Source organism: Rhinoderma darwinii, chromosome 10 (assembly GCF_050947455.1).
Source record: "Rhinoderma darwinii isolate aRhiDar2 chromosome 10, aRhiDar2.hap1, whole genome shotgun sequence".
NCBI classification, from domain to species: Eukaryota; Metazoa; Chordata; class Amphibia; order Anura; family Rhinodermatidae; genus Rhinoderma; species Rhinoderma darwinii.
Window position 1 is genome coordinate 103145536 of NC_134696.1, and position 13900 is coordinate 103159435.

Here is a 13900-nt window from a genome sequence, read left to right on the forward strand (position 1 = left end):
GGAAAGTCATGTGATGTCTTAAAGGTACGGCATAGCTTAAAGGGGCTGAATAGTTATCATATATCCTTTCCACAGGGGTCACTTTATTTAGAATCCCCTCCACAAATTACCCAGGAGACCCTTCTAATGCATTTCTTGGCCCTGGCACCTAGATGGCCAATTATTTTAATGGGGCGCCTTGTTGTGTATTGTGTCCTCGGTGGGTGATCTATATGGGCATCTGTGTTTTTTTTATGGATATGGGATCCTATTACACCACTGATCTATGAGAGGAGCAGCAGCTGTCTGCAATAATGTGTGGGGGAGGGCCGCAGGGAGGTGACAAGTGGCAGCGCACGGTGTTAGGGTCCTTTAAGTCCCAGAGGTTGTATAAGGGACAAGAGGTGCGCAGTAGTCGTGCCCGTGAACAAATGTGGATGAAACCCTACACAAGACATAATCTTGTCGATCCTACAGGAACGTATTGGACAATTACCTAAATAGCAATTCCCTAATATTTTCTTATGATGGCAATCGCACCCTAGTGGCCATCTATGGAGTGGCAGGCACAGGCTGTCATGTCTCTGGATTCCCTGTGGCCCCGTGATTCTATAATTGGATCGATCCCACTTGTAAAAGGCAGAGATCTGCGCAACGGTCCATATCAGGGAATTGTCACGTATGCGATTTTCTAATTGGTCAGTGCATTGTGATGAATCAAAGACCAATCAGCTCTGTGCTGGAGTCCTCGGAACGCCACGTCATCGTCTTATCGTTACTTTGTTGCTGTTTCTTTTGTATCGGATATGTCACAACGTCAGGATGTTTAGCAGAGCTGTAATTACGGATCAGACGCCGCGTGATTTCCGCGGACGATGGGTTTCTCTTGCAAATAATTGGTATGCTAATATAATCAGTGTATTTGGTGCTGACAATAGAGGCTTTAATGTCGTCTCCATGATCCACCTCTATGTACACAACACACGGGAGAGGAAAAGGGCGGCAGAGGCGGCGGCGCGGAGGCGACTACAACAACAAGACTGAACCGGAATTACCTGGAGCAGCGACATGCGTCCGGTCCTGCCCGTCCTGGGCCATTGATTTTTTTTTTTTAATGCATGAATCTCTGTATAGTCTCTATACTGGTATTGGTGAAGAACGGCGACCGTAAATTGCGCCAAAGTTGCATTAAAAGGTAGAAATCAATGATGGATCAGCATCGGGAGACTCAAGTAATACAAATAAAACGACACAAATGTTGCATCATGTCGTACTAATGCTTTTGCGCCATGCAGCCACTAGCGTGCGATTCCTGGCGTCAGAGCGTCACTTAATACGACTTTCGTGCCATTCGGATCGCGCTCCCTTAAATCGGAAACGTCCATTGATTTCTAATCATATATTTATGTCCGGAGGAAATCCGGGCAAACACGGAGAGAACAAACATCGGGCGCAAACACTAAAAGTCGCACCCTTATTCCATTCGTATGGGAACCAAGCCCCAAAAAATACTCAAAGTGGTCCTATCGTCCTATTTTTAGCTCTTATCTTGGTCTTCTAGCCCAATAATCGCCGCCATTACTGGGTCCCGGGGGGTTATTACCCGGCTATTAAATCAGCACTGTTATAGCCACCCCATCTCCCTCTCTCCTACCGCTCTGTCTGAGTAGGTGTCAGTCTTTACTGTCGTTCTGGCATTTTATTCATGATCCAGGATGAACAATCTCATAGGTGTTGAGCGCAGAATTGCTGCAAGATGGTTTATTTTTCCCCATTAAATCACCGGCAAGCAATTGTGTATCTGCAATCTATGGGGGATAGCAGCCCCTTATATAATCACTCATATAAAATATACATGCGACTTAGCAACTCCAGCGAATCCGGGCCGCGACGGCCACTGCTGACCTCAGATCCCTGCTCTGTAATCACATTGTTCCGGTTTACAACCGCCCAGATGTATGGCCGGTGCCTGACAGGGGTGTCCGTCCATCAGCGCAGGGCTTGGCGGTGGAGGGGTTAAGGTGGAGAAGGCTCAGCTCTTTTTTCTCCTGTAAACCCAATATCGCAGATTGTGCTGAGGGCAGCAGATTCGGCGAGCAGTAAAGAACGCGCGGCCGATGAGATAGCGCAGGCTCCAGCTGCAGCCGAGCTCTTATAAGATCAGACACAGCTGCACCATTCAGAGGACGGAATTAGACATCGCCGCCGCGGCCGCGCTGATCACAGCGATATTTATACATCTCAACTATCTCGCTGCGAGATCTCGTTCCGAAAGGGAAATTGCCGGCGCGGGAATTTAGCGCTCTATGCAGAGAAAAAGTCCTATAAAAAAAAATGAGTTTTACTGAACCAACCTGTAGTATGAGCAGTCAATGTCATCACTTCTGCAGGACGGGGTCTGAGTGGTCTGGACCCCCTTGGGCAATAAAGGCCCTTACCCCCCCACTATAGTCAGGATGAACTGGAACTGGGCAGGGACTCTTTTTGCAGGCCCTGCATTTGAATTATAGGTTTTAGTCCCTCCTTCGTCCATGGACCCACTTGTTTAAATGCCCAATGGGTCAGTCCACATGGGCATTGGGGCCCAGAAATTGTGGGGAACAGCGTTTGGGGAAGGGGGGCTTCAGATAACCACCTATATTCCTGTCTCAAGCACTATTTAGACTCTGCAGTTCTATGGAGATGGGTGGAGGGGTATAATATGGGGGCGGGTGCCCACTGGGGGTATATGGGGCAAGGAAAGAGTAGATTTAGGGTCCTTAGACACATGCAAAATTATTAGCAGGACCTTCCCTCCCGTCAGCAACAAGCACTTTATATAACTGCGGTCTTTTTAAGTGCCTGGTGGCTTTTAGCCCCTTTGGGCACTTTGGCCCTTGTGCGTCTTCAACATTTGCCCCCTCTCACTATAGTTATGCCACACAGGAGGGGTCCACATTATCTCATCAGACACCAGCATTGGCAGCTTTTGACACTCAGCCAAGTGATGATGTCATACTGAATGATGATGTCACTCAACCCCAGCCAACGGCCTCGCCACTCTGGCACAGTTCCTCCAATGACCATCCAATTACCACAGAGGCGGTCACCATTGGGGAACCCCTATTCTATTACCCTAGTATGGCCTAATGGGTAATTGGAATTGGGTCATTCAAAGGAGTTTGTGTCCATACAGGTTATTTTTTTAAATCTATTTTAGCCCATTTTTAAACATATTTTAATAAAAAATCTAAATATTTGACTCGTTTCGTTCTGCTGTGAACAAAACGCGTCTGTAGATTTTCAATTCCCTAAAATTGCCCGTGTCCACTGTGGTCCTCTCTCCGTGAAAGGGGGCACACACTTTATTTTTACAAAAATTTGCAATCATACAACCGAATTTGAATTCCCAATGTCTTTAGAGTGGATTGAGTGTGAACGCGGATTCTTCTAGAGTCCCTCCCCCCCCTTGTGTTTGGTTTTAATTTGCCTTGAAGTCACTTACACTTTGCTGCCGGCTCCCCGGTCATTGTTATTCCAATGGAGTTGTTGCTGGAAAGTTTGTGCAGATCAGCAGTCAGTAAACATCCAGGGCCTGATGGGGGGGAGACGGAGATGTGACAGTTCACATTACACTGCGGGGTGTGCAGGGGATGAATGGGCTATTGGCAGGAAATCGTTACCTAAAAAAATGGGGAATGTTATAATTAATCCAAGTGCAAATTGCTCATTCCTCAATACAGCAAAGATTTATTATCTGAACAATGAAAATGTTATTATTGAAGGTTCCTGACGTGTCCGCGTATCGACTGTGGTGGAATTATGGACACTGCAAAGTAACACTGATCCTGTCCTGTATACTGGGTGTAACGTCATATAATATTATAATCTGCCCTTATACTGTATATATGGACACTGCACAGTACCACTTCTCCTGTCCTGTATACTGGGTGTAATTCTCAGTACCTGTATTATTCTGTATATATGGACACTGCACAGTACCACTTCTCCTGTCCTGTATACTGGGTGTAATTCTCAGTATCTGTATTATTCTGTATATATATACTGCACAGTACCACTTCTCCTGTCCTGTATACTGGGTGTAATTCTCAGTATCTGTATTATTCTGTATATATGGACACTGCACAGTACCACTTCTCCTGTCCTATATACTGGGTGTAATTCTCAGTATCTGTATTATTCTGTATATATGGACACTGCACAGTACCACTTCTCATGTCCTGTATACTGGGTGTAATTATCAGTATCTGTATTATTCTGTATATATATACACTGCACAGTACCACTCCTCCTGTCCTGTATACTGGGTGTAATTCTCAGTATCTGTATTATTCTGTATATATGGACACTGCACAGTACCACTTCTCCTGTCCTGTATACTGGGTGTAATTCTCAGTATCTGTATTATTCTGTATATATGGACACTGCACAGTACCACTTCTCCTGTCCTGTATACTGGGTGTAATTCTCAGTATCTGTATTATTCTGTATATATGGACACTGCACAGTACCACTTCTCCTGTCCTGTATACTGGGTGTAATTCTCAGTATCTGTATTACTCTGTATATATACACTGCACAGTACTACTTCTCCTGTCCTGTATACTGGGTGTAATTCTCAGTATCAGTATTATTCTGTATATATATATATACACTGCACAGTACCACTTCTCCTGTCCTGTATACTGGGTGTAATTCTCAGTATCTGTATTACTCTGTATATATACACTGCACAGTACTACTTCTCCTGTCCTGTATACTGGGTGTAATTCTCAGTATCAGTATTATTCTGTATATATATATACACTGCACAGTACCACTTCTCCTGTCCTGTATACTGGGTGTAATTCTCAGTATCTGTATTATTCTGTATATATGGACACTGCACAGTACCACTTCTCCTGTCCTGTATACTGGGTGTAATTCTTAGTATCTGTATTATTCTGTATATATGGACACTGCACAGTACCACTTCTCCTGTCCTGTATACTGGGTGTAATTCTCAGTATCTGTATTATTCTGTATATATGGACACTGCACAGTACCACTTCTCCTGTCCTGTATACTGGGTGTAATTCTCAGTATCTGTATTATTCTGTATATATATACACTGCACAGCACCACTTCTCCTGTCCTGTATACTGGGTGTAATTCTCAGTATCTGTATTATTCTGTATATATATATGAACACTGCACAGTACCACTTCTCCTGTCCTGTATACTGGGTGTAATTCTCAGTATCTGTATTATTCTGTATATATAGACACTGCACAGTACCACTTCTCCTGTCCTGTATACTGGGTGTAATTCTCAGTATCTGTATTATTCTGTATATATATACACTGCACAGTACCACTTCTCCTGTCCTGTATACTGGGTGTAATTCTCAGTATCTGTATTATTCTGTATATATGGACACTGCACAGTACCACTTCTCCTGTCCTGTATACTGGGTGTAATTCTCAGTATCTGTATTATTCTGTATATATGGACACTGCACAGTACCACTTCTCCTGTCCTGTATACTGGGTGTAATTCTCAGTATCTGTATATATGGACACTGCACAGTATTACTTCCTTTTTATTATTATTGCATAGACTATGATTCACAGCCGTGTACATTCATTCACCGCCAGTGCTTGGATTGCGTCTATCAAATATTTACTTGCCCCGGGGCAATAACAATGTTCAATGTGTAATATTCCAGCACTTATTGTCAAATGCGGCTTAATCATTGCTGGAAGTGGAGCAGAACATCGCAAGAACAGATTATTACACATAATGGGATATAATAGGAGACTGTAGAAGGGGTTGGGGGTGGGGGTCGGTCCCCCCCCCCCCTGCCCCGATCTGTGGATGTCCCTCTGGTACGTGGTGATTTCAGCTCCGCAGGACACGTGTGCGCTCTCCTCACCTTGTCATCATGTTTTCTTTTATTTTCTCATGTTCTTGCCTGGAGCTTTATAACAATCATGGCAGGAGGGGGACACGTCATTAGAGTCGGCCTGGACCACCTCCCCATATCTGCTTACCCTATGTACTCACTGCAGATGGATGATAATATACCATTTCTTTATTGTTATCAGCAGCAGCAGCAGCAGCAGCATTTAATGTAACTTTTACTTTGCTGCATTGTTGTTTAAAGGGGTATTACACTTAAAAGGAATGTCTACCATTAAGCACCAGTTTACATATAGAATTAATCTTCATAAATAGTAAAATCACTGTATACATAGATGACATTACTTATCTTGTACTGATCCTGAGTTACAGCCTGTATTATACTCCAGAGCAGCACTCACTATTCTGCTGGTGGAGTCACTGTGTACATACATTACATAACTTATCCTGTACTGATCCTGAGTTATATCCTGTATCATACTCCAGAGCTGCACTCACTATTCTGCTGGTGGAATCACTGTGTACATACATGACATTACTTATCCTGTACTGATCCTGAGTTACATCCTGTATTATACTCCAGAGCTGCACTCACTATTCTGCTGGTGGAGTCACTGTGTACATACATTACATTACTTATCCTGTACTGATCCTGAGTTATATCCTGTATTATACTCCAGAGCTGCACTCACTATTCTGCTGGTGGAGTCACTGTATACATAGATGACATTACTTATCTTGTACTGATCCTGAGTTACAGCCTGTATTATACTCCAGAGCAGCACTCACTATTCTGCTGGTGGAGTCACTGTGTACATAGATGACATTACTTATCCTGTACTGATCCTGAGTTATATCCTGTATTATACTCCAGAGCTGCACTCACTATTCTGCTGGTGGTGTCACTGTGTACATACATTACATTACTTATCCTGTACTGATCCTGAGTTACATCCTGTATTATACTCCAGAGCTGCACTCACTATTCTGCTGGTGGAGTCACTGTGTACATACATTACATTACTTATCCTGTACTGATCCTGAGTTACATCCTGTATTATACTCCAGAGCTGCCCTCACTATTCTGCTGGTTTTTGAGCTGATATCATTCAGCCTTCCCTGCTTGTTCAGTGTCTTCACAGAGAAAGACAGGAAGTGTCATTTTTACACCAGTCACTGTACATTTGATGTAGAATATATGCAATGCCCCCTAAATTAGTCTTCTAGCTTGCTGACTTTTTCCAATAGCAACTATCAGAATTGTGAGTGCAGCTCTGGAGTATAAACCGCTATAAGCTATTTTGCAGTTGAGCATCTGTTTTTGAGAAATCTAGATGACAACCAATATGGCTGCTATTACCACACCTACAGGAATTGTCACCCAAGTTGGGACTTCAAGTTCCAAGGCGGGGTCATGTGTACCAGTATATATGCAGCTGGGCTCTGTATGTAGATTTTCCATTCATTGTTCAGCGAAAGCGGTGCGATAACGCCCGCTGTAATGACGGCCATATTGATTGTCACCCAACTTCCGCAGAGACAGATATAATAGCTAAGAAACTGCATCACTCACATTTAAGCCCAATAGTTACGTCAGGATCACGATATCTCAAAAATTGCATCGTCAACCATGCGGTAATACATGCAGGTTTACCTTAATTTTCTTTTTTAAAGAGACAGTACCAAAAAAAATGTATCAAGTATCCTATGAAAAGGTAATCAAGAATGCAACAAAACCATCACGTGTGAATTCAGTCTTACTCCCGTTGTTTATAATTGCGCAGGATAGCGAATAAAACCGACCAATAACGGTCAATTTTACCATTGTGTCCGATTTATTCATCCTTACGGCTGCATTGACCTGGGTTGTGCGCTGCAGAAGTTACGTAGCGACTATTCCCAGCGCAGTAATATCTCTGCACATTACTAATGTGCAATGTATTGAAGAGTACAGAGCTTCAGCCGGGCGCCTGGCGGTTTCTCCAGCTCGTCTCCCGCTATAGCTGATCGTGGGTTAATATATTTTCAGATATGAAATAGTCTCCGCTGGAACGCGCTGCCAGACTCACATGCCTTCCAGGGATTATCATTTGCATAAAGATGTCTGATAAGTAATTACTAATTTAGTTTTTTAAGCTGCGCAGTGAATAGAATTGGAATGCGGGTCTTGGCACAAATCTAGTGCGGCGGCCATGTTTGCATCCCGCAGAGCTTGCAATCTAAAAGCTCGTGCAAGCTTTACGCTTTCGTATACATATGTACTACAAAAGGAACTAAACCAGCGGGACACCAGTATCGCTCCTCCGATTAGCGCCAGATTCGGTGAAAAAGAGTGGCGCCAAAATATTTCTAAAAGAGTCATACCCTGCGTGACTTTAAAGCGCTCGCAACAAATAAGTAACGTGGCACAGGAGCTTCAAAAATATGACGTACGGCCCGATCACCATATTTCTTAACATATTTGCGGCCAAAAACTGCCGTAAATACATCGACAAATCTGCCCCGTGGTTTTAAAAGGAAAAAAATTCCATCCGTTATAGTTACGTAATTTTCCGGAAAAGCTGGATGACAATCGATATGGCCGCCATTGCAGCATCTACGGAATGGAGCGGTGTCATCCAGCTTTTTATTGTATTTTTTTATGCTTTTTGCAACTTTTTGTTTTCTAATCTGTTGTAAAAAATATTTATTTATTTTTGCTTTTTTGTTGTTTTTGTTGTTTTTTTTGTTTTGTTTTTTTTTTACAAGGTTTCACAAGGTGACACTATCCTTCGACCCAACTTACAAAAACAAACCCTGAGATGATCTCCTGCTACTTCAAAGGGAGGTTGTTGACACCCAGGTGTCGGCCATTGGTCATAAAAAAAGGGGGGGGGAGTGACGCGGTGTTCGAGGCTGTCGTTTACGGTCGTCCTGGTTCCTTTTTCCCCCAAGTGAAGACCCGGCGGAGACGAGAGAATGGAAAAAGATGGGAGCGACTCGCGGCCTCCGAGGATTTGCATCATAATATGTTGTCACAGGAGTTATTCTCGGATCTCCTGTCGTGTGATCCACCGGGGACGAGGCGCCGGAGTCGCTGCTTTTTATCAATGTAAAGTCTCCGTCTGTAGAGGCTTCATCTGCAGTTTGCTTGTTACTTCTGCTGCATTGAAGTAAATGCCACAAACAAATCTGATAGCGAGAAAGACGTCTCAAGATCAACGCGGCAAAAACATTTTTACTACAATGTGACACGATGACTTAAAGGGCAACTCCACCCTGGACATATTCATACATGGGTACAACAGGAATCGTTGCTGATGACCTCATTGTGGCAGAGGGGTCTTTGAGTCCATTCAGGAACAAGGGCCCGTTCTATGCCCCCCCCCCCCCCGAGGCGTCACTTTGCCCTTATTGCAAAATCTGTTACAGTTGCCCCCGCCCACCATGGGTGTCTTCCTATGTGGCAGAGGGGTCTTTGGGCCCCTTTCATGCACCAGGACCAAGGTGCGACTGTTACCTCTTCACCTCCTCTAACTACCCCTATACTCCCTAATACCGCCATTAGGGAGCGCAAACTTCGTTCCAGACCATATTTTTTGCCCCGGGTTGCGGTTGGAGGGCGGTCTAAAGTTGACAGTCCACTGTGCCAGTCATTGATTTTTTTTATACTACTACATTGTCAAACCTTTTATTCTGTGTTTCTCTATATAGTGGCCCGCTATGCTCCTACTATGCCCACTGACAAACCAAGAGCCATGATTTTAATAATTTGGGAGGGGGTGCTTCAACTGCAGACCACGAGGGGGTCAGACCTGCGATCCGTAAAACCATTCGCTACTTTTTTGATAAAACACTTCCAGGGCTGACGCGTTTCAGATTTTCAGAGACCCTGGAAAAGACTGGAACCCCAAAACGCGTTAGCGTCTCGCTATATTTCATTTTATGGACTAGAGAGCCGTCTTCTGCCCTGTTTGGATACCGGATCTACTGGCCATAGACATGAGATAAATCGTATGTACGAACGATCGGTCGTCCAACAAAACAAACGGTGTATAAAAATGACCCCCCTCCCCTGTGTGGCTGATCGCATTAAGATCGTCTATCCGTAAATTAAACTTCAGATAAAATAATCCAACGCGTCAGATCATCGTTTTCGCAGTCAGAGTGTGAGCAATTAATGGCCGACAATACGGATAAAAAGGATCGTACGAGAATATGCAACTGTCTATTTGCTGCAGCGCCACCAGGAACGGGGCTGCGATTGCGGAGGAGGGCCCTGTTCAGGATGCACATGGGGGGGTGGGTAAATTTCTATGTTTGCCGCTACTTATTGACGGCATGCACCCGGATAAGGGGCGCTTTTTTTTTAAATATTATTATGGGACACTTATTTCAGCCCTGTTTTTGGCTTCCTTCACATCTGCGTTGGGGCTCCGGTCAGGGGTTCCGTCTGACTTTTACGTCAGGGGAACCCATGAACGGAATCCAAACTGAAACAAACGGAAACCATAGGTTTCAATGGTGACGAATCCGGTGCAAATGGTTTCCGTTTGTCACCATTGCGTATCCGTTGTTTTGACGGAATCAATACCGTACTCGACTGCGCTATTCATTCCGTTAAAACGACGGAACCCTTAAACAACGGTGACAAACGGAAACCATTTGCACCGGATCCGTCACCATTGAAACCTATGGTTTCCGTTTGTTTCAGTTTGGATTCCGTTCATGGGTTCAGGGTTGACGTAACTACCCCTGACCGCAGTCCCCACGCAGATGTGAACGCAGCCTAGATGTATTTTTAAATGTTTCCTATTTCTTTTTTAATATTTACTATTTGCAAAAAGACAAATGCAAATATTTACCCCTCTTCTCCCAAATATTTAGCCCTCCCCTCTTTATTATAAATGCACATTTGAATCCAGGACCATTGAATCCGGAATCCAGGACCGTTGCTGGGACTGGCAGCAGTTCCTGGTCAGGGCTGAGCAGCATTACAGCAGTAAATATAAAGCTAAACTGGAAGATGCGCTAAGTTAGTGAGGCTGTAAAGAGAGGAGGAGGAGGATGGGGGGGGGGACCTGGGAGCAAGAGGGAGGGGGGACGTACATGGAGGAGGGGATAGGCTGCCTTTATTTTACAGCAGGCTGAACTTTCTCTCCAATGGGTAGTGAGGAGAGGAGGGAATATCCTCCTGCTAAATCCACTGCAGAGAGAAGGAGTCAGGAGACTGGAGAGTGGAGGAGAGGATGCAGAGATACAGGAGGACCATTCAAGTCAGGCACTGAAGCAGAGAGCAGCGCAAAGTGCCCCAAGGACTGTCTGCACAAAAAAAAGGACTACTGCAATTAGTACTACACCCCCCCCCCCCCCCCAGTCACACCTCCGCATCAGCCGCAACCGGGGATCCAAACTCAGGAGAATGGAGATAAAGCCGCTGATACTTTGTTCCCTGCTCCTGTCTATCCCGGATCAAAGTAAGTGCCCCCTTTAACTTATCTTCTATCCAGTTATTATTACTATGGCGCCGATCTATTCTGCAGCGCTGTACAAAAGGACCTATAGACTCTCCTCTTACCCAGGGAGCTTACAATCTAATTTTCCTTATCTCAAGATCAATTTCCAAACCAATGAGGATGGTGGAGCACGCTGGAGTTTTATACGAATAAAGGGGAATTTCATACGGGGTTAATGCGTGTATGTGGGATATGGATGATTGCGCCAATGTCGGGGGTCGGGATAAAAATATTTAGTCTTAAAGGGGATGGTTGATATTGGCGCAACTCAGGTAAACCGGTCAGATACCTGCATAGGAAGACCCAGTAATGAAGAGCCCCTTTAAGACAAGTTGGACAGGTTTTTTTGCCTTCTTCTGGATCCACCGGGTTGATCTGATTGACATGTGTCTTTTTCTTTCATCCCAATATCAATGTTACTATATAACTCTGACTATATACACCGGGTGTGAAAAGTTACAATGTATCCAAATGACGCAATCCGTCCAGGTGGCGGGTCTGATAGACTTGTGTCAGCGCCTGGTCTTTGTATCGTGCTGCTAGCCCACTGCTGCAATGCCTGGTGGTCAGAGCGAGGGGGGGGCTTCACCGTCTGCAGGAAAAGCTGATTTTTTTTTTTTTTTAAATTGTATGAAAATGCGCTAGACTTCTCATTTCCTTTATTCTCCGCATTTAATGGGGGATCGCACTCGGAATAATTGTGCTATTCTGGGTTTTTCGCTCCCCCTGGAGAAGCCATGTGTCCTAATAATACAATTCTAATGAGCAATGTACTTACCTGCCAAGTTTGTTCTGCAGTAATTACACCATGGCGCCCAAGGCACCGGGGAATTACACTTTCCATTACTATAGTGAGGGATCTCAGTGGTTAGGTTATCGACAGGCGCGGGTGACACGGTTTGTTATCTCAATTACCCTGTTATTGGGGGGTGGGGAGGGGGTTACATGCCACACTACATAGGCCTGGCCTCACATCTGGTTTTCAAGTTACACCCTCATATGTCCAGTGACCCCCCTCACTGCTGCATTCAATATACTAAGCCTTTGCCACATGTGACTTGTCAATCGTTGCGGCACTACAAGTTCCAGCTCACCCTGCCATTGTAAACTGAGCTTAGGCACCCAGACCATGCTGGGACTTGTAGTACTACCACCATGACCATCACAGGTTTGGCTGTATGGTCAACTGAGAAACGTAGACGGGTAACCAATATGTTTGTATCATATTTGTTGAGGGTTGTAGTCTGCACCGTCGTGTGCTTTGGAGCTTATTGCTGCAGATGGATCTGGGCATCGGCATTTAAGGGGTAAAATACTGCACATTGCGTCCTTTTCGCATGCCCCCCCCCCCCCCTTTATATTTCTTTCTCCATAGTTAGGCGTCTTGCATTGGGACCTTTTTATCTCATTGGCACGTCATCAAGGGGGGCATCAAGGGTCACATTGCAGAAATATCTGTCTGTCAGCATGGCAGGGGCAGCAGACAAGATAAAAGACTGGACCAAACCTGGTGCTTTCATCTCATGGTGGGGGTGATAGTAGGTGACAAAAAGCAGAGGGCTGATAACACAGTCTGGTGGGACTCAGGTATGTGAGACAGGGACCAGGCCGGGCTTATCAGCTCAGAAATAGTTTGGTCTCACGGGAATTCCGTGTCCCTAACAATACCACACATTGTCCCCCATATGGCTGGGACTGTCAGACATCTCTCAGCGGTGGCTCTGCCAGGAGTGATGACATTATGATTGAAGACATATTATCCCTTTGCTATAATAAAAAACCTCTACGGATATCAAACCCGCTCCCGGTCCATGCTGAAGAGTTTATTATGTGGCGTTGGCCAGTGGACAACCAATGCTGCTCCAGCTGTAGTACAACAATATCGCCTTGTATGCTGCAGATTGCTTTAAGATGTCCATACCTCATGCAATTTGGTTGGCCAATTAGCCTGCATCATATCTACAGATTAGACCCACCAGATCCATGTGTGATGGTTGACCATTGGAGGTCGTTGGAGATGACGTTAGATATGAATATTCCACAATTATAGATTTAGGATCATTGTATGATGGTGTCCAATTCCCGAGGCTACAGATATCCCAAAAATGGGCATTGGTCGTGTATTAATGAGTCTACCAATGATCCGAACTCTTTGTGGTGAGGTCAAGAGCTCGGTTCCTATTAAATGTGGTCTACAGCCAATCAATAATTCTAGGTAGACCTACCCAACGTTGACATTGAATTTCATTTTGACGGCCCATAAACCCACCAGGTGTCTTCCTACGGTCTTCTAAATTCTACCCAGGCAGGTAGCTCTTAGTCTTGAATCCATAGAGCTCCTTTCGATGAGGCCGCCATCGTCTTTTCCTATCGAAGGTTTCTAAATCTGTAAACCTCCTACATTTCATTAAAAATTGTCCACCAGGGGGTACTGTTACAGTAGTCATATATTCCCATAGTAATCGGTGTAAGGCAGAATATTCCCATAGTAATAAGTGTAAGGTTTACCTACAAATATTTATTAT

At 44.6% G+C, this 13900-nt stretch overlaps 1 protein-coding gene across 4 annotated transcripts in view; it reads left to right on the forward strand.

Annotated features, from left to right (window-relative positions):
- KIRREL2 (kirre like nephrin family adhesion molecule 2) overlaps window positions 1–13900 on the forward strand; it is a 93158-nt gene that overhangs the window by 62244 nt on the left and 17014 nt on the right. For 2 of the 4 annotated variants that reach the window (XM_075840451.1, XM_075840452.1), the window contains exon 1: window positions 11038–11336. The exons of the other annotated variants lie outside the window; for them this stretch is intronic. In XM_075840451.1, the coding sequence (XP_075696566.1) occupies window positions 11282–11336 (55 nt within the window). In that variant the 5' untranslated portion in view covers window positions 11038–11281. Of the gene's footprint in view, window positions 1–11037; window positions 11337–13900 lie in introns of those variants that run through there. 4 annotated transcript variants of the gene reach the window in all.